General features: G+C 38.9%; 1 protein-coding gene across 1 annotated transcript in view; it reads right to left on the bottom strand.

Moving 5' to 3' along the window:
- Nucleotides 1-22,557, bottom strand: part of KLF12 (KLF transcription factor 12) — a 240,301-nt gene that overhangs the window by 177,900 nt on the left and 39,844 nt on the right. Inside the window, exon 2 of the mRNA XM_065418059.1 lies at nt 11,322-11,411. Coding sequence (XP_065274131.1) covers nt 11,322-11,411 — 90 coding nt within the window. The remainder of the gene's footprint in view (nt 1-11,321; nt 11,412-22,557) is intronic.

Raw genomic sequence — 22,557 nt, 5'->3', positions numbered from 1 at the left:
AAGTCCATTGTATCACTTAAGTAAAAGTTGTATGATATTTCTAAAACCCTTTGTTTTCAGTTTACACAGATTTTTAAGGAAAATTCCCAGGTTTTACAAAAAGTATTAATCATCTTTTTTCCCCCTGATTTTCACCTTACTTTTGTATCATTCAAATATATAAAAAATAACTTGTTTTATTAGGAAAATACAATACATTGCATGAGATATATGTATTATGATAATACATCAGTCTGTGTGTATATGCAAAGCTGCCTGTTGAAGTAAGACTATGTATTAGTCTAGAAAATGCACACAATAAACAAACAGGCACGCACGCAAGTTCTGAAGTGCGTACGCAGCTGAACATACTGATGAATCTCACACGCATTACATACTCTTTTAAAGCTGTTAGCAGATAATGATTTAAAGATCTGACACACTAAAATGGGAAGAAAACAAAAATCTGTATCAGAATACATTTCAGAACACAAGGAAATACACCTCTACCCTGATATAACGCGACCCGATATAACACGAATTCGGATATAACCCATAGCCCAATCATTAAATGTAAATATTTATAGGCTAATAGTTCTAAGTCTACAACAGTAAACTGTTTATTCAAATGAAAAGTTTTATTTGAGGATTAGAGATATATTGTTTTCTTAAACTCAGAGGTGTTTTGAGTTCTGTTTTAGTTCTGCAGCAAACCACACTGACGAACGGAATTCAAAGCATTAATCTACTGAATACCTTTCCCCCCGTTTTTCCGTCAACCAAAATAAACCCCGATATTTACCCAGAAAAAATATTAATAGTTTTTTTGCACTGATTTTCACCTGTGTTTTTTGTGGTGATAATAAACACTGATAAATTCCTGGGGAAAATTAAATAAAATAAAAACTGAAAACAAAGGGCCCTAAATATTTCAAATGCTAAAGCAATTTTTCATAACACCATACTTTTAAGTTATGTATTGGCAACTTTTTAAATGATCCAAAAACTATTCCTATACAAACCTTTTTATCATTATTTACATGAAATTAAACATAAAACGATAATGTGGAAAACTGCCAATATTGCAAATTATTTGTACAATTAATTGTACCCATTCCTACAGCCCTCCCCCCTTGCATCACTGCAGTTTCTGGGTTCCCTGGACTGTGTTAGGGGTTCCTAACTGGGTTCCTCTTCCACCTCTTGACATTTGGTTAAGGATCAAGACACTATATTAACATTATTGCAAGTGCTTTCCACAGCAGAACTCATACGTTACTCTGTTGTGTTTAAAGAGGTTGTTTTCTCAATCATATACATCATGCATTCAGACCAGTTTCATCCTGGGCAAAAGTCTAAGAACGTATCATTATAATTAACTTTATAATACAGGTATTTTAAGTAAAATGTCCAGAGATTCATGCTCCATAATACAATCATATAACATTCCATGATCATATGAACAAGGCTGGCAGTGTAGATTCCCAGTCCTCTCCCCACTCAGAAGAAAAAAATTACACCACAATTCTCTGCTCCACAGTACTAAATAGAGGCAATGTTCATATTAAACTCTTATCAGTGCACATCTAAATGATCAGGCATTGCTTTTCAGTACAAGAACAACAAAACAATATCAGATAACCTAAAGGAAAGGCATAAGGGAAACATGTGGAGCCATTCAACCTATACGAACAATAGATATTCTGGCATTGTCAAGCCAGAGTGTGATGACACTGTGACAAAGCACAGGGCAGACAGCAACCAAATCAACTATCAAAAGCAATGCAATGCAATAAACTCTCCAGAGAGGAAGAGGCAAGTGATCTCAAATGGTGACTTTGAAGTGAAAAATATCCAGGGCATCCATAATCCAAAGAACACTGGATAGTATGCTATCTTTTGGGAGAGAGGACAAATTTGGAAGAATGATATGGAATTCCCAGTCACTGCAGTCTAGAACAATGACAAGAGTTCCATTTATATTCAGTAGATAAAATCAAGTACGAAGACTGAAGCTGAGGTCAATGTAGACAGTCTTAGTTCTGATGTTTATTGTGAACAGAGAAATTAGGAGATTGATGCTGGAGACCAGCCAGTGAATGTGAGTGGTATAGAGATGAGGGGCTTGGATTCACGTAAGAGTAAAATGCTTTCTGTAATGATGAAGTTGACCAATGATGATGACCACTAGAGGAAGGGGGAAACTAACAAACTCATGTGTTCAAAAATGGCAAGGTTTGTTATGGATGGACTTGAATCTACTCTAAAGAATGATGTGCTAATAGGGGCGGGGGATAGTCAAAGATCTTTTTACTTCTCTAGTTCCTATGAAATCTCAGCCAAACAACAAGATGTACAGAAGAATGAATGTGAAAGCAGACATCTTTAAATAATAGTTCATTAAATTCTCATTCTCACAGCATGAAATAAAGGAAAAAATCCAGTAAAGCATAATCCTTAAAATAATTTACGTAAGCACTCATTTCCAGAGAGAGAGAGAGAGAGAAGGAAAAATGCTTATAATGCTAACACACACATATACAGAGAGAGAGAGAGAGAGAGAGAGAGAGAGAGAGAGAGAACTTTCAGTACTTCCCAGCAGGATAGAAAGTAAAATATTCATTTAAAATACTATTTATAAAACCACCTCAGATAGGGAAAAGAGAATTAAAGAACAGCAATAAACAAGAGAAAAATAAAAATGATCCCTTTCCCATCATAAACAAACAAGATTAAAATAATTTTAGCAATACTGCAAGACAGTGGAGTTTATATCACACTGCTGAGACACACTGTAGTGCTATAAATTACTATATTGTATTGCTTAATGTTTGTTTTATTTCTGTTAAGCTGCATTTTATATAATAAAACAATTTGTACTTGTAGAACACTTTTCATCTGAAGATCTCAAAGTGCTTTACAAAAGCAGGTAAGTATAATATCGCCAGTTTACAAAAGGGGAAACAGACACAGAGTTTGTTTGTTTGTTTGTTTGTTTGTGACCACATGCACACAATAAGTCAGTGGCAAGCATAGGAAAAGAACCCCAGTGTTTTTGATTCACTATTCAATGTTCTAACTGCACTGCCATGTTTTCCTGCTCAAAATACAGACTTCTATCTAATTCGTAATACAGTGACCACCCTGAAGCATGTAAATCTGACAATTTCACTTAACTGTGCATCTAATCTGCTTCTCCCGGTTTCCCCTTTTCCTGGCTCTGCTTGTATCCCCAATTTTCTTAGGTATTAATCAACTTTTCCTCAGCCCCCCCAGCCCGCTTATACACAATCAAATAACATAAGGTTAGTACTCAAGAAATGGGCCACAACAGCAGCCACGGAAAATGAAAGCTTTCAGTTTATCCACAGAACACATACAGCATGGGCAGTAGCTGTGCAAGCCTCAAGCTTCCTCACACTGCCTCCTATAAACTTAATCCAACTTGACAGAGAGACCTCAACAAAGTGTGAGAGATCAGTTCCACCCGAATCAGGTGTGCTTGATTGTTGACCTCTATATTGGACCAGTTAATTCTGTTTGGGGCATACAGATACTTATTCTATAGGAGATGCACTCAGTTTGAATCAATTTTATTTTATTTCACCTTGCTGTACACTGACCTAAAGTTGGAATGTCAACTGTAGCATAGTACACACAACTAGGATGGGTACCCAATTTTTAATTCCAATATGTAAAGAAATTATTGGCATCAAAATTGGGAACTGCATTATATTATATTATATCATGCCTGTGTTTACGCTGAAAGTGGAACTGTAACAGATTATATTGCTATACACACCTCTACCCCAATATAACGCGACCCGATATAATACGAATTGGGATATAACGCGGTAAAGCAGCGCTCCAGGGGGGCGGGGCTGCTCACTCCGGCAGATCAAAGCAAGATCAATATAACGCAGTTTCATCTATAACGCGGTAAGATTTTTTGGCTCCCAAGGACAGCGTTTTATTGGGGTAGAGATGTAATAAGTTCAAATGGCTTAGTGAATGTATTACATTCATTAACGTATTGTACAAGCTCACATCAGACAGATATCAAAGTTCAGAAACAGGTAGATGTCAGGGCTGATCGAAAATTTTCCACTTGAACTGTTTTGACAGAAAAGTCATCAAATTAAACAATTTTTTGGGGAGGTATCTGCTTTTCCACAGAAATTTTTTTACATTTTATACAAAAAACAGACACTCAGAAACCCAGAAGTTTTCAGCGAAAAACTGTGATTCAGAAATGCTGCCACAGTGCCCTATGGGAGCTGTTGTTCATGTGCCTTATGCGCCCATTCTCTTCTATGGCCTGTGCTCCCCAGCCACACTACATCTCCCAGGATGCAATTTGGCAGCTCAGCAAGAGGGGAGACTGTGCTGCATCATCTGGTCAGGGATCCAGGCCCATAGAGAACTGAGATGCAACTCACTTGAACTGTAATTCCCATGAGGGACTGCATGGACATTTCCAAAATCAACATTTTTTTTTTTTATTTTAGGAGGCAATGTTTTGGTTTTGGGTTTTTTCTACCCAGACAGTCAAAATTAGTACTAGTAGATGAGAATGCCACAGTCATTTTATGACAATATTGTGACACTAACTGGAAATCAACTGAGCAGCTGTATTAAGGCACCCTGAACACATGGAACAGCCCCCCAGCTCCCATGTATCAAACACTATCTCTCTTCTCCTTCAAATCTATCCATAAAGCCCATTACTTATGCTAACTCTTCCTGCACTGAACCCCCTCCATTGATGCCATTTTGCTTTCTTACATTTGTACTGGTCACTTTTACCTGTCACACTAGTCTAAGTTAGACTGTGAGCTGCTTGGGGATGGGACCTTGCCTTTTTGTGTGTTTTATATTGTGCCATATATGCCTAGTGCACACAATAAATAAAATAAAATAATAAATAAATAAATAAATACAATAAGAATAATAAGAATAATAGTGCAGGTATTTGGAAGAATCCCATCACAATGGCAGCTAAGCATACCTTTAGCCAGATAAAAACAGAACCAAACTCAGTCACAGGAATGGGGATCATGTTCTCTGCAATGCTTCACAACAGCTGATTCAGCTACCTTGGAAAGGTGAGCAATGGCAGATAATAGTCAGTAAATTACGTTTCAGAGGATCCCAGGTCCTACTGTTAGCTGAAATTCTGGACAGCATGATGCATCTTACAGAATACAATATCCCACCTGCTTTTTTTATACCTGTAAACTTGGCTAACTTGACAAAGTGCTTGTACAGTCTTTGGTATTATTGTCATTATAGACAGCTCAAACCGACCCATTCTACAATTAGGAAGGCAAAACTCTTATAATTAAAAGTTGTAAAAAGGCTGGGCATTTTCGAATATTAGGGGCCTGCATCTGATCCCAGAAAAATGAATGTAAAATCCCATTGGCTTCAAGATGAACAGGATCTGGACATAGGCGGGGACACATCCAGCCTCTTTAGGCCATCACTTTTATATTAGTCTTGAATACATCACTCTTACAGACTATATTAGGGCCTGAACCTGCAAACCCTTAATATGACTGCTGTCCTGGATCAGGTCCACAGTCTGACTGACTCCCATTGGAATCAGAAAAATGCTCAACAGTAAGGGTATTCAGGATCAGGACCTTAAATGGCCCTTGAGAGCAGGATTTGCTCTGTTTATGAAGGACTATATAAATGTATGGTTCTGTATAAATAGCATCCATATTTTAATCATAATAGCATCCATATTTTAATAATACACAATAATATTTCCAGTATTTGAATGGTATTCCTGGAAGTATGGCAGAAGGAAAATGACAGAAAGTAAACATATGCAATTTTCTGTGCAGGATGGGAGGATACACACAATGCCAATATGTTGGTGGGTCCCTATTTGTGAAGTAGCCATATCACCATGCTAAACCTGCTATATCATTTTAAGAATAAAAAAGGAACACCATTCGCTATCTGGCTGGAGGAAAGAGTGACAAATTATAAATAAAAAGTAGCAGTATTTTTTTTCTATTACCAACACAGAGAACTCACAAACACTACACTAAAATCAGTTACATGGTATCAAAAAAGTTTTACCATATAATCAACTAAAGGCAATTTGATTGGAAAGTCAAACAAGATATCACAGTATTCAGTCACTTTGAACCTACCAGGTTGCTATTTCATCAATAATTAATATTTCAGCCTATTTTCCCTCACTTTCAATATTAAGTTATGTACATAGCTTACATGTTTTTGGTCCCAAAAATCAGATATGCAGCAAAGGAAAAGACCCCACATGCTACTCCACCATTAGAATAACAAGCAGGTGCTGCTATCTATACATATACATGCTATCAACTTTAAAATTTTGGAAATAAGATGGAATACCAGGCTGGTGGTGGTGATGGGGGGGTGGTTATGAATAGACGGATCCCTTTCTTTCTTTCTTTCTTTCTTTCTTTCTTTCTTTCTTTCTTTCTTTCTTTCTTTCTTTCTTTCAAAACAAGGGCAAGGGTCATGGTGGATTTTCAATCACTGACCATTTTTAAATCAAGATTTGATGTTTTCCTAAAAGATCTGCTCTAGGAATTTTTGAGAGGAACTTCTACAGCCCATGATATACGGAAGGACAGACTAGATTATCACAGTGGTCCCTTCTGGCCTTGGAATCTCTGAATCATATTAGAAGGCTAGATTGCAGGCTGTGTGATTCCCAAAGTAACCTAACAGCAGTCATTGCTATCAAGACTATCCTGAACTATGATTCAATACAATTTTAGAGATCTATGAATTGAAAAAGGACTGTTTTGTTTAAAGCATTATTGTCATCACAAAGGCTATGCCTCCAGAACTATATAGCACTTCTGCAATGGTGAGGCAACTGGCTGCCCTAGAACTGTCACATTTGTTATTATGTATATAGCATCATAGGTGTGCATGATATTTTACAGATACATAAGATGAGAAGATCATATGGCAAGAGGGGAAATAGACTTGGGAGAGCAATATTAGCCTTTTAGTGGGTTTTGTCATCGTAGTCATTCTTTTCAACATCCAGTCACGGTCAGCAATGGGAATAGAAATGGATGAAGCAGAAACTGTGGGGTGAATTGAGGATGACAGAAATGATCTTTGAGGACAGATTTGAGGAAAGAGAGTAAAGTGGTGAGAATGGAGGAGATTAAAAGATTTGAAAGTTGTTGAAAATTGAGAGTACTTTATTCTGTCTCTCTAAAACACACTGATATGGCCCTTCTTTATACCTACTCCAGTAAGAAAGGACGAATAATATATATTACCCCCAATATTTTGCTTTGGGTTTTCAAATATATCCATATAAAACAGCTGCCATATAGGTACATGTGATACATATTACCAAAGTGATTCAGATCTATTAGATAATATTACATAGCTTTCAAGCTTCATCTAATTTGCGATGCATATGTTTCAATTTTGCATCTACAAATGCAAAAAAATAAAATCCTTTTAGCAAAACTAGGGCCTGCAAACACTTATGCAAATGTATAACTTAACTTATATTAGTATAGTTATGCATGTTCTTAAATGTTTTCAGGATTTGAGCCTTATAAACTGCAATTCGTATAGGGCTTTTATACTTCATATTCAAGCCACTTAGCACATTACATTTTAGCCCATTGTTTAACATTACTTCTGTTAATGAATTCATTGGCAATTCTCTGTCACTGAAATGTCTCTAACTTTTGCATGTCTCTTTAGTGCACGGTATTTTTTTTTTCAAACTATTTCTTGGTACAGCGTGAACGTGAACATTTTTCCTGCTGAAATGCCTCATTTTCTCCTGTAAAGAAGCTGGGTTGCTTCTTATATGTTTCTCTCTGAAGCTGGGTACTGCTAGGCAAAGATTTTACTGAAGATCAAAAGATCTCAAACAGTAGGACACCAGAGAATATTAAATGATAAGCACATTTAGATTTCTAAGGTAATTTTACCAAGTTATTAGTAATACTAGCTCTTGTTCCACAGTAGGAGAGGTAATAATGAATCTTTGTTAAAGGGCAATGCAGTAGCTTTTATGTAATGCCTTCTCTTCACTTATGATAAAGTCATTAAAGCAGCACTGTGTCTTTTTGAGACCTCATACAATAATCTGTACTAAATCTCCCATGCAAAATTAAGGACAGCATTTCACTGGAAAAATAAGCATCCACTCTCGCTAATGCTGATGCTTTCCAAAAATTATAAATTTAGACTAAATCAGTAAAGCTTTTCAGAGTGCAACTGCTTAACATTTTTCAAAGCAAATAGAAAATCCATTCCCCTTGCAACTCCTCTATTCCATATTCGTCTAGTGATCTCCATCTCCCAGGTCTTGTCTTCACGTCAGTGTTAGCTCAAGATATAACTGAAGTGTTGTCCTTAACCTAACTCCCATCCACACATTTAACTCAAGTTAAATAGTGCTTTAAACTCAAGTTAGCTGGCCTGTTGGGGAGGGCTGGGGTAGGCTGACTTCAAGTGTTGCTAGAGCTAGTAATACAGTGGGGATATGCAACTCTGTGAGGCTAATACAATCACTCTGTGCAGTTTGAGTGTTGTTTTGCAGTGTGACCACTCTCATGCGAATTATGGTAACTCAAGAGGAATTAATTTGCATGTAAATAACTCGAGTTAACACTGTAATGAAGACAAGCCCCCCCAAAAACCTACTTCCAAAAGTGGAATTGAAGTCAAGATAGGAGTGGCAACTAAAATTGTGTGCATCTTGATTGACTCAAATATGATACATTTTCCAACACACAGCTATCAGAAGGCACATAAATTAATACATCATCAGAATAACAGTATTTTCCATGCTAGGTTTGAGAGTCTTATGTACTCAGGTAATCTGTATTATCATTGCAGCTGGTATACTGGGGGACAAATTTTCAGATTTGTGTTGTGCAAGTCTATGGCAAGCAATATCTTCAACAAATAGGACTACAGCCTTTTATGCTAACCAGTAATCCGACACCATTATCTGATTCATTCAGTAATGCACAATTTTTTTTTTTTTAAACAATCTTCTGACTAAGTCTGGAACCTAACCTTCAAAACCCAAAGCAGATCGGAAAACTCTAATGACTCTGTTGCAGTTTACATTTAAAGCCCTCCTCTTCCCCCCTGCTTTGCCTTCTTCAAATCCTCCCATTTCTTCAACTTCTATTCATCCATAGTTCACACTTGTACCACCTCTTTTCCCTCCAGTTTTAATTTCAGTTAATTCTAGTAATACACTTCCTTTCATTATTTCATCTCACCAACAATGCAGGATTGTTTTTTATTGGTACAGTTTTCAGTGGCATGTCTAGTCTAATCTAGTTTTAAACAAACTGAGTGATGGAGTTTCCACCATTCTTTTAGGTGACTTAGATGGTAACCTCTTTGGAGTAGAGACCATGTCTTTCTATGTGTTTCTACAGCAACTAACACAATGGAGCCCTGATCCTGACTGGGGCCTCTGGACACTATCACAATGGAAATTAATTAATTAAAACTATTTCACTGTGTAACAGTTTCTACTCAGTATCTTTTTCCTACTATACAGCCTAAATCATCACTTTCATGGCCTATCTGTTGATTGCCCCTTAAAGATTCATAAAGGTGCTTTATTCTTCTGACTAGACACTACTTTCCTGCCCAAATTAGCAGTGAAGCACATAAACTTCCAAACTAAATTGTGGTCTTTGTCAAAAGCCTCAATCACTGGAAAAAGAGCAATGATGTCATTTTCTGAACATACAAAAGTCCATAAAATTTTATTTATAAAAGAACCAAGGAAATTAGGAAATTGAATAAATTGTTAATTTCCTTCTAGTTTCTAACACCCAAGTAGGTCTCCTGGTATCAAGTCACACTTCACTAAAGTATGGAACCTTTTTTATTAAGGGGACATGCAATACTTAGCATAACTATTTGCTTTTCTCTATCAAAACACATTTTACTATATTTGCTTTCTAGTCAGTATTAAGAAAGGTTTATGGTATACATGGGTTTCATGCCAGCCCTCACAGAAGTTATTAGAAAGATTACCACTAATGGATCAGTCTTTTCAGCACTATGGTTTATAAAAAGGGCCTAGTTTTGTTGCCTTCTCACCCTCCATACTGTATTGCATTATGCCATCTCCCTAGGTGTGTTGAGGGTGCTCCTGTATCACCTTTAAGAAGCTGCATGGATGAATCAGAATTCCCTTAAATGGTGTCTTTCCTCTCAGAATGAAGCTGGGAGGACATTTTAGGCAACTGTTCTTCCACTTCCAAATCCTTCAAAGTGAGCCCCATAAGGCTCAATCCTCTCCCCCATATTGTTCAAAATCTAAATGAAGCCATTGGGAGAGGAGCTGGAAAAACACAGGCTGAAGTGCTAGTAGCTAACAGTCATCTCTAAATCAACTAAATTACCCCTTCTATTATATCTGCTGCCTAATGAGGGCATCCGTCTGCAGAAGGTTACGTTGGTCTGCAATATTTGAATCCTTTTGCACTCCTCAATGCTACTGGATACCCATATAGGGACTGCCATAATAAGACAGTATCCTATCACCATCATCAGTGTCTCCATGGTCATCCACACATTCCTGATTTCCAGGCTTAACTCTTGCAACTCATATCCAAGAATGAAGCAACTCACCCTGAAAAAGCTCCAACTAGTACAAAATGCAGTAGCCCTTCTTCTTAGAAACATCGGCTGCTGTGATTGTAACACCCTAGCATTCAACACTTGCTCTCCACTGAATACACAATCCAGTTCAAAGTCTGTGTCCCAATATTAAAGTCTTCCATGAGGTCAAATTTAACTACCTGAGAGATCACCGCCTCCTCCATGATCATAATCTCTCAAAGTAGCTGTGTTCCACCAGAACAAGAAAGCAGTTTTTCATGAAAAGCATGGAGTTTGCCAGGTGGGCAGAGGAAAGAGTGATGGGACAGCTGCTACATGGCAAGGTCCCCAAAATATACTACAATGTACAACATAACATTAATAATAACAGAGAGCAGAAAGTGGCCTATTGTACTCACCACACAATTTTTAATTATTATTTTTTTGGCAGCACTTTCAAAACTTTTGCCAAGCTAAACCCAAGTAAGGATCCGCACAGTTCCAGAAACTTTCAGTATATCTTCTTAGAGTACAGATTGCTCTCCACTCCCAATGGATGAGATTGGCAGTTGGCAGATGCGTTTCCCAGAGAACTAGCCTCAGGAAGACAACAGAGAGAAGAGCACACCATGCTGGGGAGAAGCTGTCCACTGGAAAGTCTGGAAATGATTACCAAGACACTGAAGAGGAAAGGGGGGATTTGTCTGGAAACCTCTACTTACCCCTTGTTCAGATTCCAACAGTTCTGTTTTGACTCTGACTGCCGGCACCCCATCAAGCATTAACATTCTGTTCTCAAAGGCGTTGATGTCCTAAGTAAGGGGGAAAAAAGAGAAGCAAGAGTCAACTTAAAAGGAAAAAAATGTTTGGCTCAGTTCACCTACAATGCTGCAGATGCAGTACCAGTTTGCTGGTTTTTGCTAATTAAAATGAGAATGTTGGACCATCAATTTGCTAAATCCCTAACATGAACACTCACAAAAGTTTGGGAATTAATGTTGTTTGGTACATAGTTACCATCAACTTGTTAATTATATTAAAAATACTGTCAACTATCCTATCAATTACTTATATGTATGGAAACTAAATCTCTGTGGTACGGCAGGTAATAATTTTCTGATTTCTTCATTTGAAGCAGAAAGATACATATATATCATCTCTCATTCACTGCTAAGCTATCAATAGCCACCTCCAATCCACCACTGATGCCAGCCTCCATCACCCACTTGTTACATTTTCAAACAAGCACCTTTGTGCTTTCTCCCATGCTGCCCCACATGCTTGCGAGGAGCTTCCCATAAATATCTGCAAAACTAACTCATTATCCATCTTCAAAACCCTCCTCAAAACTCTCTCTTGCTATGATGCCTACAAAAAACTTGATAATAGTAAGACTGTTGGGCTGAGACTATCATACTAACCAACATTGTCTCGTTTCCTTGTACTCCCCACCCATCTGTCTGTACCCATCTGTTGTCTTTTGTCTTATAGATTGCAAGGTCCCTCTTTTTGTTCTGTGTTTATACTGCACCAAGCATAATGGGGCCTTGGTCATTAACTAGTGGCCGCAGTTCGCTATTCCTGGCCAATGGGAGCTGCGAGCGGCCGTACCTGTGGACGCTCAGGTAAACGAAGTGTCTCGTGGCCCGCCAGGGGCTTATCCTGAACAAGCCGCGAACCAAGTTTGGGAACCCCTGTCCTAGGCCCTATGGTAACTCAAATAATTAATACTACTACTACTTATATTTATATTAACACACACACACATACACACATTTCCTCTTTGTAATATTGAAAACTTTAGAGTTAGAATTGGCAGCCTTGTGTCCACACATGGAGTTATTCAGGAAGAGCAATTTCTGAATAGCTATTTCAGAATAACTTCATGTGTAGACAAGCCCTAGATCTGATGGGGGGGGGGGGGGCGGGGGAGTCCACAAATAACTGAGTAACTGTATTCCCAAATGCCTTGTTTTCATGCTAAGCTATTTTTAATGTAACAAAAGAAAAGAATGGTGTCCTTTGGAATGACAGAACAGCAACGTTAAGTGAAAGCTCAGAGATCATATTCAGGGCCAAAGCTTCACAAGTAATACTCTGCACTTCTCTAGCACCTTTCAAATGGGTATCTCAACTACTTTTACAAATAGGCACTACGCTGTGCCTTTAAGGCACAGCCACACAGCAGTGAGTAAAAAGCTGCACCAATGAATACAACAGGGTGGATGAAGACAATTCCTCCATCCTCTTCTATATCACTGAGGGTTAGGTACAATCCATCTTAGCTACAGAAACATAATATTGCTACAACTATTTTACAAATTGGACAACGAAGGCACACATAGGTCAAAAGTGACTTTCTCAAGGTAACACAACAAATCAGGTACAGACTTTGGAACCAAATCCTTGGGTCATGAATCCAAGCCCCTACTGTAACCACTAGTCTTCCTCCTCAGTAACGTAAATCTAATGGGAAGTCTCCCTTATGTGTATTCCGCTGGCAGCCCATCAGTATAATACTCTCCAGTGCATTTATTTATTTTGAAAGCATGTGTTCATTACCATATTTCTTCATACAATTTCTTTTTATTTTACAAATTGAAAGGTGTGAAAATTGCTGCTAACCCAAGTATAGTGTCCCTTGGGGGTGGGGGTCGACAACTCCAGAAAAGCACAGCAACTTTAATTACATGGTTACCTTTGTGAAGTTTGTGGGGAAATGGACCTGACTGGGAAACTGAACATAAGGGAACACTATGAGCATGAAATTTGGTCAATTAAAAAAAAGCAAAAAATAAAAAACAGAAAAACATCTTTAAAAGTATTTTAAGTATACACCTTCCCAAGAGTCTCAGTTTTCACGACAGTATGAGTAGTCGGGTCTTAAAAACATTTCTACCTCCCATGTTGCAGCATAAATAACTCACAGTAAAAGAGGAAAACTATGGGCTAGTCTACACTAGAAGCACTGTAGCACGCCTGGTGAAGCACTCTATGCTGACGGGACAGCTCTCCTGTTGGCATAATAAAGACACCCCCGCAAAAGGCGGCAGCTATGTAATTGTGAGAAGCTCTCTCTCTGACATAGCGCTATCCACACTGGTGCTAAGGTCAGTATAATTTATGTCATCATTGCTCAGGAGGGTGGCTTATTCATACCCCTCAATGACATAAGTTATACAGACATAAGTGGTAATGTGTACAAGCCTGAAAACAGGAAAACGAACACGTCGGTTCTCAAGGTACTCGCCAGGGGCAGACCAATTAGCCCATTTAGGGTCCCACTGTCTTAAGCGGGGCTCTGTGTAGCAGTCTGAAGGAACTGGGGGACGGGGGAGACACACTGAAATTGATTACACGTAAAATACTCCCATATGCACCAAAGTCAACAAGCTGAACAAAACTGCCTCTAATCTTTTAATAATAATCTTAGATACTACAATAAATTACAGTTTCAGACAAAATAACTGACATTTAAAAGGCAAGCTAAGTTGTTCACCTGTTCCCTACTAAGATCTCTCTCCATAATGTGGCAAGCTTAAAAATGCTGGATACAATGAAGACCAAGAAAATTAAAAATATAATGCTTTAACGTAATTTCTTTAATCATCTTTGGATACCTTGATTTTTATCAGGGGTTGGGGGAGAAGGGATTACGATACCAACAAAATAACTCAGTGAAATTGTTCCAGACTTAAAATTCCTCTTCCCAGCAAGGGTGGTGTATTGTTTACTTATCAGGAATGGATCTCATGTCCTAGGGCGTCACTTAACTTCAGTGGTTTGGATGTGGTTTAGGGTGGAGCAGCAAAGGCAGCCAGCTTGGCATTCCAAGCTCTGTAACGCTTTTATTCCACTTGCTAGGAAGTCCCTTCCCTTTCGTGATTTATAAGAAGCACAGTTTTGAGTTTTACAGCAAGATCAGGAATATAGCATAATAAAGCATCCCTTAGGCTGTTTAGTTTGTAGACAAAGAAGGATGAGCTGATATTGCTTCATATCCCTAAGGAGGTCTTATCCAAATGAAAAGAGGAAGAGACTTTCTTGTGCAGGAGGCACAAGCAGAAGGGGGTGAAAAAAAGAGACAAAGAGCGATTCAGAAAAAGCAGGTTTAATGAACTGTTAGAATCTGATTAGAGGCTAATGTCCCTTTTAGTGCTTTGTACCAATTTACAGCTGATATACTTTAACCATTTTTCCCACTGGCTGTGATAAACTCATTAGTTTTAAAAATACAAGCTAACCAGAGTCTTCGAAGTTTAAAACTGATAAATCATGGAAACCTGACTAGTTCATGTATCATTTAACACATTTACATTTAACTAAACTTTCATGGCTCCCCCCTCCATTTGTTGCCTAAAATCATATTTCTTAAGAAGTAAGTTCTGCTTTTTGAGCTGTGGTCTGAAGAATGAGCATAGTGAACAGTTCTGGCTTTTGGATCATGTTTAATTTGGACTGGGAATAATCACAGAAACAGACTTCTCCCAAACCATTTCTTTTTGCACTTATAACTAACTGGTTAACTTGGGACATGGTTTACTACCTCCCAAGCAGATCTAGTCTGTATATCATAAGTAAAAATGAAATCTTTAGTCCAATATTCACATATAAACTTGCTTAACCATTTTTGAGCTGGAGAGAGAGAAAAAATAAACTGAACGCTTTTCCAAGTACCAAAAAAAAAACCACATGACTATTTTTGAAACAGCTGTAGAAGGAAAGTTGACTGTTGCTGAGAAGAACCTTTGAGGGTAAATTGGTTTTAAATTTGACTGAGCTATGGTGCATGCTTTTGAAAAATCACACTCAATTTTTAACAACCAGAGCTGTAGACCGAGGGAGTGTCAGGTGTACTTTCCATGCATGAGTGATAATTTTCTTGCATATTCAAGCACAAATAGAAAAAATATAATAAAGCAACATATTTTATAGTCATTAATGAAGCAGGGCACTTTCAAAATAATACCTATTTCTTAGATAGCATATTTTTATTGGTAGATTTCAAACCACTTTACAAGGAGGTCACTATCATTATTCTGACCTGAAACACAGAGAGGTGAAATGACTTGTCTAGAGTAGCCCACCAGGCCAGTAGTAGAACTTAGATCTCCCAACTCCCAGTTCAGTGCTCAATCCCCTAGATCACATTGCACTGAAGGTCTCTCAGCTGCAATCTCCTTGCTTGCATATTGGATGAGGCCAGATTCCATAGTCTTTATTTCACCATATTTGGAATATTGTATACAGTTTTGAATGCCTTGATATAGGATTTTGACAAACTGGAGAGAATTGAGAACAGAATAAAAAGAATGAAAGGATTTGAGAGGAGTGACCAGGAAAGAATGGTTTAAAAAACAAAAAACATGATGTACCTAATATGCATAGCTTATGTGAAAAAACTTGAGGTAATTTAACAAACTTCAAATATCTGATTGGTTTTAAGAGTAAAACAAGGGAGGTGTTTATGGTAGTCACATGAGAAATATGTGAAGAAAAGGTGATGAACATGAGCAAAAGAAAATATACACTGAACATTAGCAACATTTTTAACAATAAATTTGATTCAACTATGTAATAGTGTGCTAAGGTAGAATCCCGGTTGTAAGAGTCAGCGCTTGTCTATACTACAGAGTCTTTGAAAGAATAGCTATACTGCTACAGTCACACCAACTGAAAGAGCTTCCTAGTGGAGATGCAGCAGAAGCCCACAGGAGTTCTGCCTGTATAGCTAAACCACCTCCCCAAACATTATTATCTAAGCCAGTGGTGCTCAAACTTTTCCTGTCCTTACCAGTAGTGGAATCTGTCCATGCCCCCACTCAATTACTACACAGTTGACTCAGCAGAGGAGTTTGGGCTGACTGCAGAGCTGGGGACAGACTGGGAATGGGGGAGGAGCTGGGACTAGAGGTGGAGCTGGCCTGGGGTTGGAGAGGAAATGAGGGCAGAGCTGGGCTGTGGGGGAGGGAGCACAGAATGGAGCTGTGACTGCAGCCCGAGCTGGGCTGGGGGCAGAACAGGGACCAGAGCAGAGCTGTGGCTGGAACTGGGCTGGGGATGGAGCAGGGGGCAGAGTGGAACTGTGGCTGGACTTGGGCTTGGGGCAAAGCAGGGCTGGGTGGTGCTCCCCTCCCCCCCCTTGTGGGAGCTGGCCCAGGGCCCAGTGCGCCCTCCCAAAAGAGTTCCTCCACGCCCACTTACGGGGGCATACCCCACAGTTTGGGGATCACTGATCTAAGCCAACAGAAGCACTCTTATGTCTGTATAGTTGCATTGACACCAGGGTTTTTGCTGGCATAGCTATGTTGGCCAGCGGTATGACATTTTCCCACACACCTAGCCAGCACAGCTATTCCGTAAAAACTTTGTGGTGTAGACTAAGCCTTACTGAGAAGTAGACTGACCAAGATACTTGTGAATGTGACACAAGAAGAAATTTTGCTCTGGCAGGGAAGCGTACATGACCTGATAGAGCAGGGGTAGGCAACCTATGGCACGCGTGCCAAAGGCGGCACGTGAGCTGATTTTCAGTGGCACGCACACTGCCTGGGTCCTGGCCACTGGTCTATATAAACTTATAGAAAGAGACCTTCTAAAAATGTTAAAATGTATTACTGGCACGCGAAACTTTAAATTAGAGTGAATAAATGAAGACTCGGCACACCTCTTCTGAAAGGTTGCCGACCCTTGTGATAGAGCTTTTCCATCTATGATTTCTATTATTCTAATTTGACTTCATTGTCTTCCTTAATAGATTCACCAGTCCAACCTAAACAAAGTGTTTTACCATTAAAACACATTCAGACCCCTGTTCTAATCGACTCATACAGAAGCCAATAGCTAAATTTAACTCCCATTGACTTCAGGGGGTACAGGATTGGATCCTTATCCAGGAATTTTCTGTTTATGTTGTAATAATACAGCTTCCTGTGAGAGCAAAGATCTTTTAGCACAAATGCATACTCAGCATGTGTGTTCGAGCCTCACTTTGAACTATATATGAGAATACCAAAGGCACTGTTTCATGGATAAGTAACAACTGGGTTTTGAAATATCTTTATGAAAAGGGCAAAATGGGACTGGATATCCTGAAAAGATAAAAGGAGATTTTTCCCCCAAAAGATTTTCCTTCAAGCCACAGCAACAAAGATTCTACCCCCGTAACATAGAGAAAGCTCTGATTGAGACAGCTGTAACAAAGTCCTAAAGCATGTAAGGCATCTGTCATTTACGACGACACATTTTTAAAAACCCACTTTTTAATACTTATGAAATCATGTTACAAAATAGTACACGTCAGAGTGAACAGCCAACTATATACACATATTTTCATGTCTCAAAACCAAAAACCATATGCACACTGGGAGCAAACCTCTGTGTTTGCACAGGAGGAGAGTTTGCATATAGCCAGTCAGAGCATAATCAGGGGATAAGGTTGTAAATAACATCCAGCGAATGCAAATGAGATGCACAAAAGCCATTTCTGGAATTGCCATTTACTGCTATTGCCAAACAGGAGAAACAGCTCACTTGCTTGTGCTTAAAAACTGCACATAGAAGGAAGTGAGAATAGGAGCAGTTATAGGGCCAGCCATTGATTGAAATTCTTCCAAAGCTTCCCGTGAAACACTCTCTCAGCCAGATGCTCAATGCCTCATGATATATTCTGGACGCAGAGCTGTCACATGTCTGCAAGCCTGCAGCACCCACACTCCTCATCCTCACTTCACCTTTCCGGTGAGCATTTGCCATTCTCAGCAGCCCTACCAGTGGGTCTGTGCTGCTTTCTCATAACCTTCATTTGAACTCCTGCAGGACCAAGTGCTCTGTCAGCTATTTAGAATAGAATTCCTTTGACAGATTTTCTAACCCAAGAAGAATCTAGGCTACCTCCACTTGCTCCTGAAGTGTTTTCCATTGTCTTGATCTTGGTAGAACATTCAAGTATTTCCATAATGACCTGAATGGCCTGCAGTGCTGGAAAAACTTCATTTTCATCTCAGAAGTAGGATTTCCTAATGGATTATAAATGTTAGAAAATTCTTTAATTTTCACATTATAATGTAGGTTTAGATGTGGGATGAAAAACCACTCATGTTTCCATTTTTGAAAAATGAAGCATCAGTTACTCAGGGGAGGAACAGCATAAAATTTGTCAGATTATTTGTATTTAAACTAAAGGAATGAATAACGTTTAAGAGAAGTAATTTTGGAGGCCTAATCACTGATTGTGCACCTCTTAATCAGCTTTCATGTCCGCAGAGCTTGTTTCTTTATTCCAGTCACATTTAAGCAAGTTTTCAGTGAAATATTATAATTTCTTGATGCAGTCTTTGATTCTTCATTTCATTCTTCTTTCAAAGTTTTCAATCATCTTGCAAATCTTAATCTTGTTCTTGAATATTCAAAATTATCTCCAGATGAAAATTTCAACAAAATTCCTTTTACAGTTTTCTGCCCTTTTTCTTTGATTCGCATATTAGAGACATCATTAGTCTATTCATAGCTGGACCCTGTTTTTCCTGCTGCACTGCAATCTTTTATCAATTTTTCCAGATATGTATATTTATTATTATACTGAAAAGATCAATGGAACTTTAATATAATGAGACTTTTATAGGTTTTCCACTATTATAGGAAATATTGCCACTCTTCCCTCTTCATTTTGTCTCTTTGGAATACTCTACTAATCATATGCTCCATGACAGTTTTTGTCAGAATCTTGCTGTGACACAGACATGCCCAAGTAGATAATATTACACCTATGTCAGACCATCTTCTCAGTATTTCATCAATGAGGTCATGTGTGGTCTCTGCTGAAAGCTAAGTAGTAGCTGATTGTCATGGTTATTGCAAAATGTTTGTACAGGAAACTATTTTAGAGCTATGTAAATTATAGCATATTATGTTCCAAGTCTGTTGAGAATAAAACCTATCACATGAGGAGGCGGAGCCTGAGAGTCAACATAAGAACAATGAACATCCCTGGACACAGCCTATGTGTACTGCCTGGAGATTTACAAAGACAAATGAACACCAGGAGAGTTCTCGTCAGAAGGGCTAAGAGACAACAGCCTGTGACTGTAAAAGGGCAGATGGTGGCCCAAGTGGTTATCCAACACAGAGAGTGACTCAGCCAGTAAAAGCTGTCTTGTGAATTGGTGTACATTGTGGATGTACAGAAGACAGGGGACTGGGCAGTCGAGCGTAACAAAGTGGGATGTGTAAATTGCTAGCCTGCAAAGGGAAATAGCAGGCCTCACGGAGCCCATAGCAGAGTTCCTATGTTGCCAACAGCAGATGAATGAGGAGAGTTTCTCATCAGGAGCACAGTCAGGGCTCCCTCCTGCTGTAATCAGATGTTAGTGATTCACCCTTGACTTGCACACCATGAAGTGAATATCATTTTTACTCGTCTTCTGCTCCTTTGTAGCAATAAGGGGTTACTTCCAGCAGATATATATTACATATCTATGTTGGGTATTTCTAAGACAGCTATCGCTGTGGTGTCAAAGCACTGTACAATACGGTGTGATACCCTGTACCCCATGTTCACCACTTTTATTTTGTTATAATATATTTTGTACGAAGTATCCATGTGAGGTATCATTTGAAAACTCATAATCTGCTGCATATTATTATCCTATTGAAATGGGTGTATCAACATTATATGTGAAGTTATGAGATTCTACTGTATGATTGTTACTGAAATATATTGTAAGTCTGGGTAACACCCATAAACCAGTTTTCAGAGACAAAGACACACTGGCAACTCCAGATAGGTATCAACAAAGTCAAGTGGGCTATCACTTAAGCAGCCATTCTTCAGCAACACAGAGGTGTAAACAAGAAATTTACATTTCATCTTGAATCTCATGTCCACAAGGGACTGTTTGTCTACCTGCCAGTAGGCAGGCAATCCTCAAAGAAAGGAAGAGGGTATAAAAATAAGAGACAGTTGTGGCAGGTTCAATCACAGAGACCTCCTTGGGACTGCCACCTGATGTGCTGAGACTACCCCTGAGCCAGTTTTCTCTGCCAGTTTGAGCCTCCAGAAACCTGCCTTGCTGAGTCAGATACGCCAGTCTGCTCCAACACAGACCCAGGGTCTGAACTACGCACCCCAAAGCTGCAGACTTAATTGAAAACAGCTTAAGAAGTGCTCCTGTCTCTAGCACCCAGACACCCAGCTCCCAATGGGATCCAAACCCCAAATAAATCCATTTTACTCTGTATAAAGCTTACACAGGGTAAACTCATAAATTGTCTGCTCTCTATAACACTGATAGAGAGATATGCACGGCTGTTCGCTCCCCCAGGTATTAATTACTCTGAGTTAATTAATAAGCAAAAGTGATTGTATTAAATATAAAAGTAGGATTTAAGTGGTTCCAAGTAATAACAGACAGAACAAAGTAAGTTTCCAAGCAAAATAAAACAAAACACACAAGTCTAAGCCTAATAGATTAAGAAACTGATTACAGATGAAATCTCACCCCCAGATATGTTCCAATAAGCTTCTTTCACAGACTGGACTCCTTCCTAGTGTAAACATAAGAACATAAGAATGACCATACTGGGTCAGACCAAATGTCCATCCAGCCCAGTATCCTGTCTACCTACAGTGGCCAATGCCAGGTGCCCCAGAGGGAGTGAACCTAACAGGTAATGATCAAGTGATCTCTCTCCTGCCATCCATCTCCACCCTCTGACAAACATTCCTTACCCAACCTGGCTAATAGCCATTAATGGACTTAAACTCCATGAATTTATCTAGTTCTCTTTTAAACCCTGTTATAGTCCTAGCCTTCACAACCTCCTCAGGCAAGGAGTTCCACAGGTTGACTGTGTGCTGTGTGAAGAAGAACTTCCTTTTATTTGTTTTAAACCTGCTGCCTATTAATTTCATTTGGTGGCCCCTAGTTCTTATATTATGGAAACTTTTCCTTATTCACTTTCTCCACACAACTCATGATTTTATATACCTCTATCATATCCCCCCTTAGTCTCCTCTTTTCCAAGCTGAAAAGTCCTAGCCTCTTTAATGTCTCCTCATATGGGACCCGTTCTAAACCCCTAATCATTTTAGTTGCCCTTCTCTGAACCTTTTCTAATGCCAGTATATCTTTTTGAGATGAGGAGACCACATCTGTACGCAGTATTCAAGATGTGGGCATACCATGGATTTATGTAAGGGCAATAAGATAGTCTCCATCTTATTCTCTATCCCTATTTGAATGATTCCTAACATCCTGTTTGCTTTTTTGACTGCCGCTGCACACTGCGTGGACATCTTCAGAGAACTATCCATGATGACTCCAAGATCTCTTTCCTGATTAGTTGTAGCTAAATTAGCCCCCTTCATATTGTATGTATAGTTGCAGTTATTTTTTCATTACTTTACATTTATCCACATTAAATTTCATTTGCCATTTTGTTGCCCAATCACTTAGTTTTGTGAGATCTTTTTGAAGTTCTTCACAGTCTGCTTTCGTCTTAACTATCTTGAGTGGTTTAGTATCGTCTGCAAACTTTGCCACCTCACTGTTTACCCCTTTCTCCGGATCATTTATGAATAAGTTGAACAGTATTGGTCCTAGGACTGATCCTTTGGGAACACCACTAGTTACCCCTCTCCATTCTGAAAATTTACCATTTACTCCTACCCTTTGTTCCCTGTCTTTTAACCAGTTCTCAATCCATGAAAGGATCTTCCCTCTTATCCCATGACAACTTAATTTACGTAAGAGACTTTGGTGAGGGACCTTGTCAAAGGCTTTCTGGAAATCTAAGTACACTATGTCCACTGGATCCCCTTTGTCCACATGTTTGTTGACCCCTTCAAAGAACTCTAATAGATTAGTAAGACATGATTGTGGGTCCAGCAATCACTCACACCCCCGTAGTTACTGTCCTTTGTTCCAGTTTCTTTCAGGCATCTCTTTGGGGTGGAGA

This window comes from Emys orbicularis, chromosome 1 (assembly GCF_028017835.1).
Source record: "Emys orbicularis isolate rEmyOrb1 chromosome 1, rEmyOrb1.hap1, whole genome shotgun sequence".
In the NCBI taxonomy this organism is placed as follows: domain Eukaryota; kingdom Metazoa; phylum Chordata; order Testudines; family Emydidae; genus Emys; species Emys orbicularis.
The sequence above is the reverse complement of the archived record's forward strand: the minus strand, read 5'-3'. Positions and strand labels throughout refer to the sequence as shown.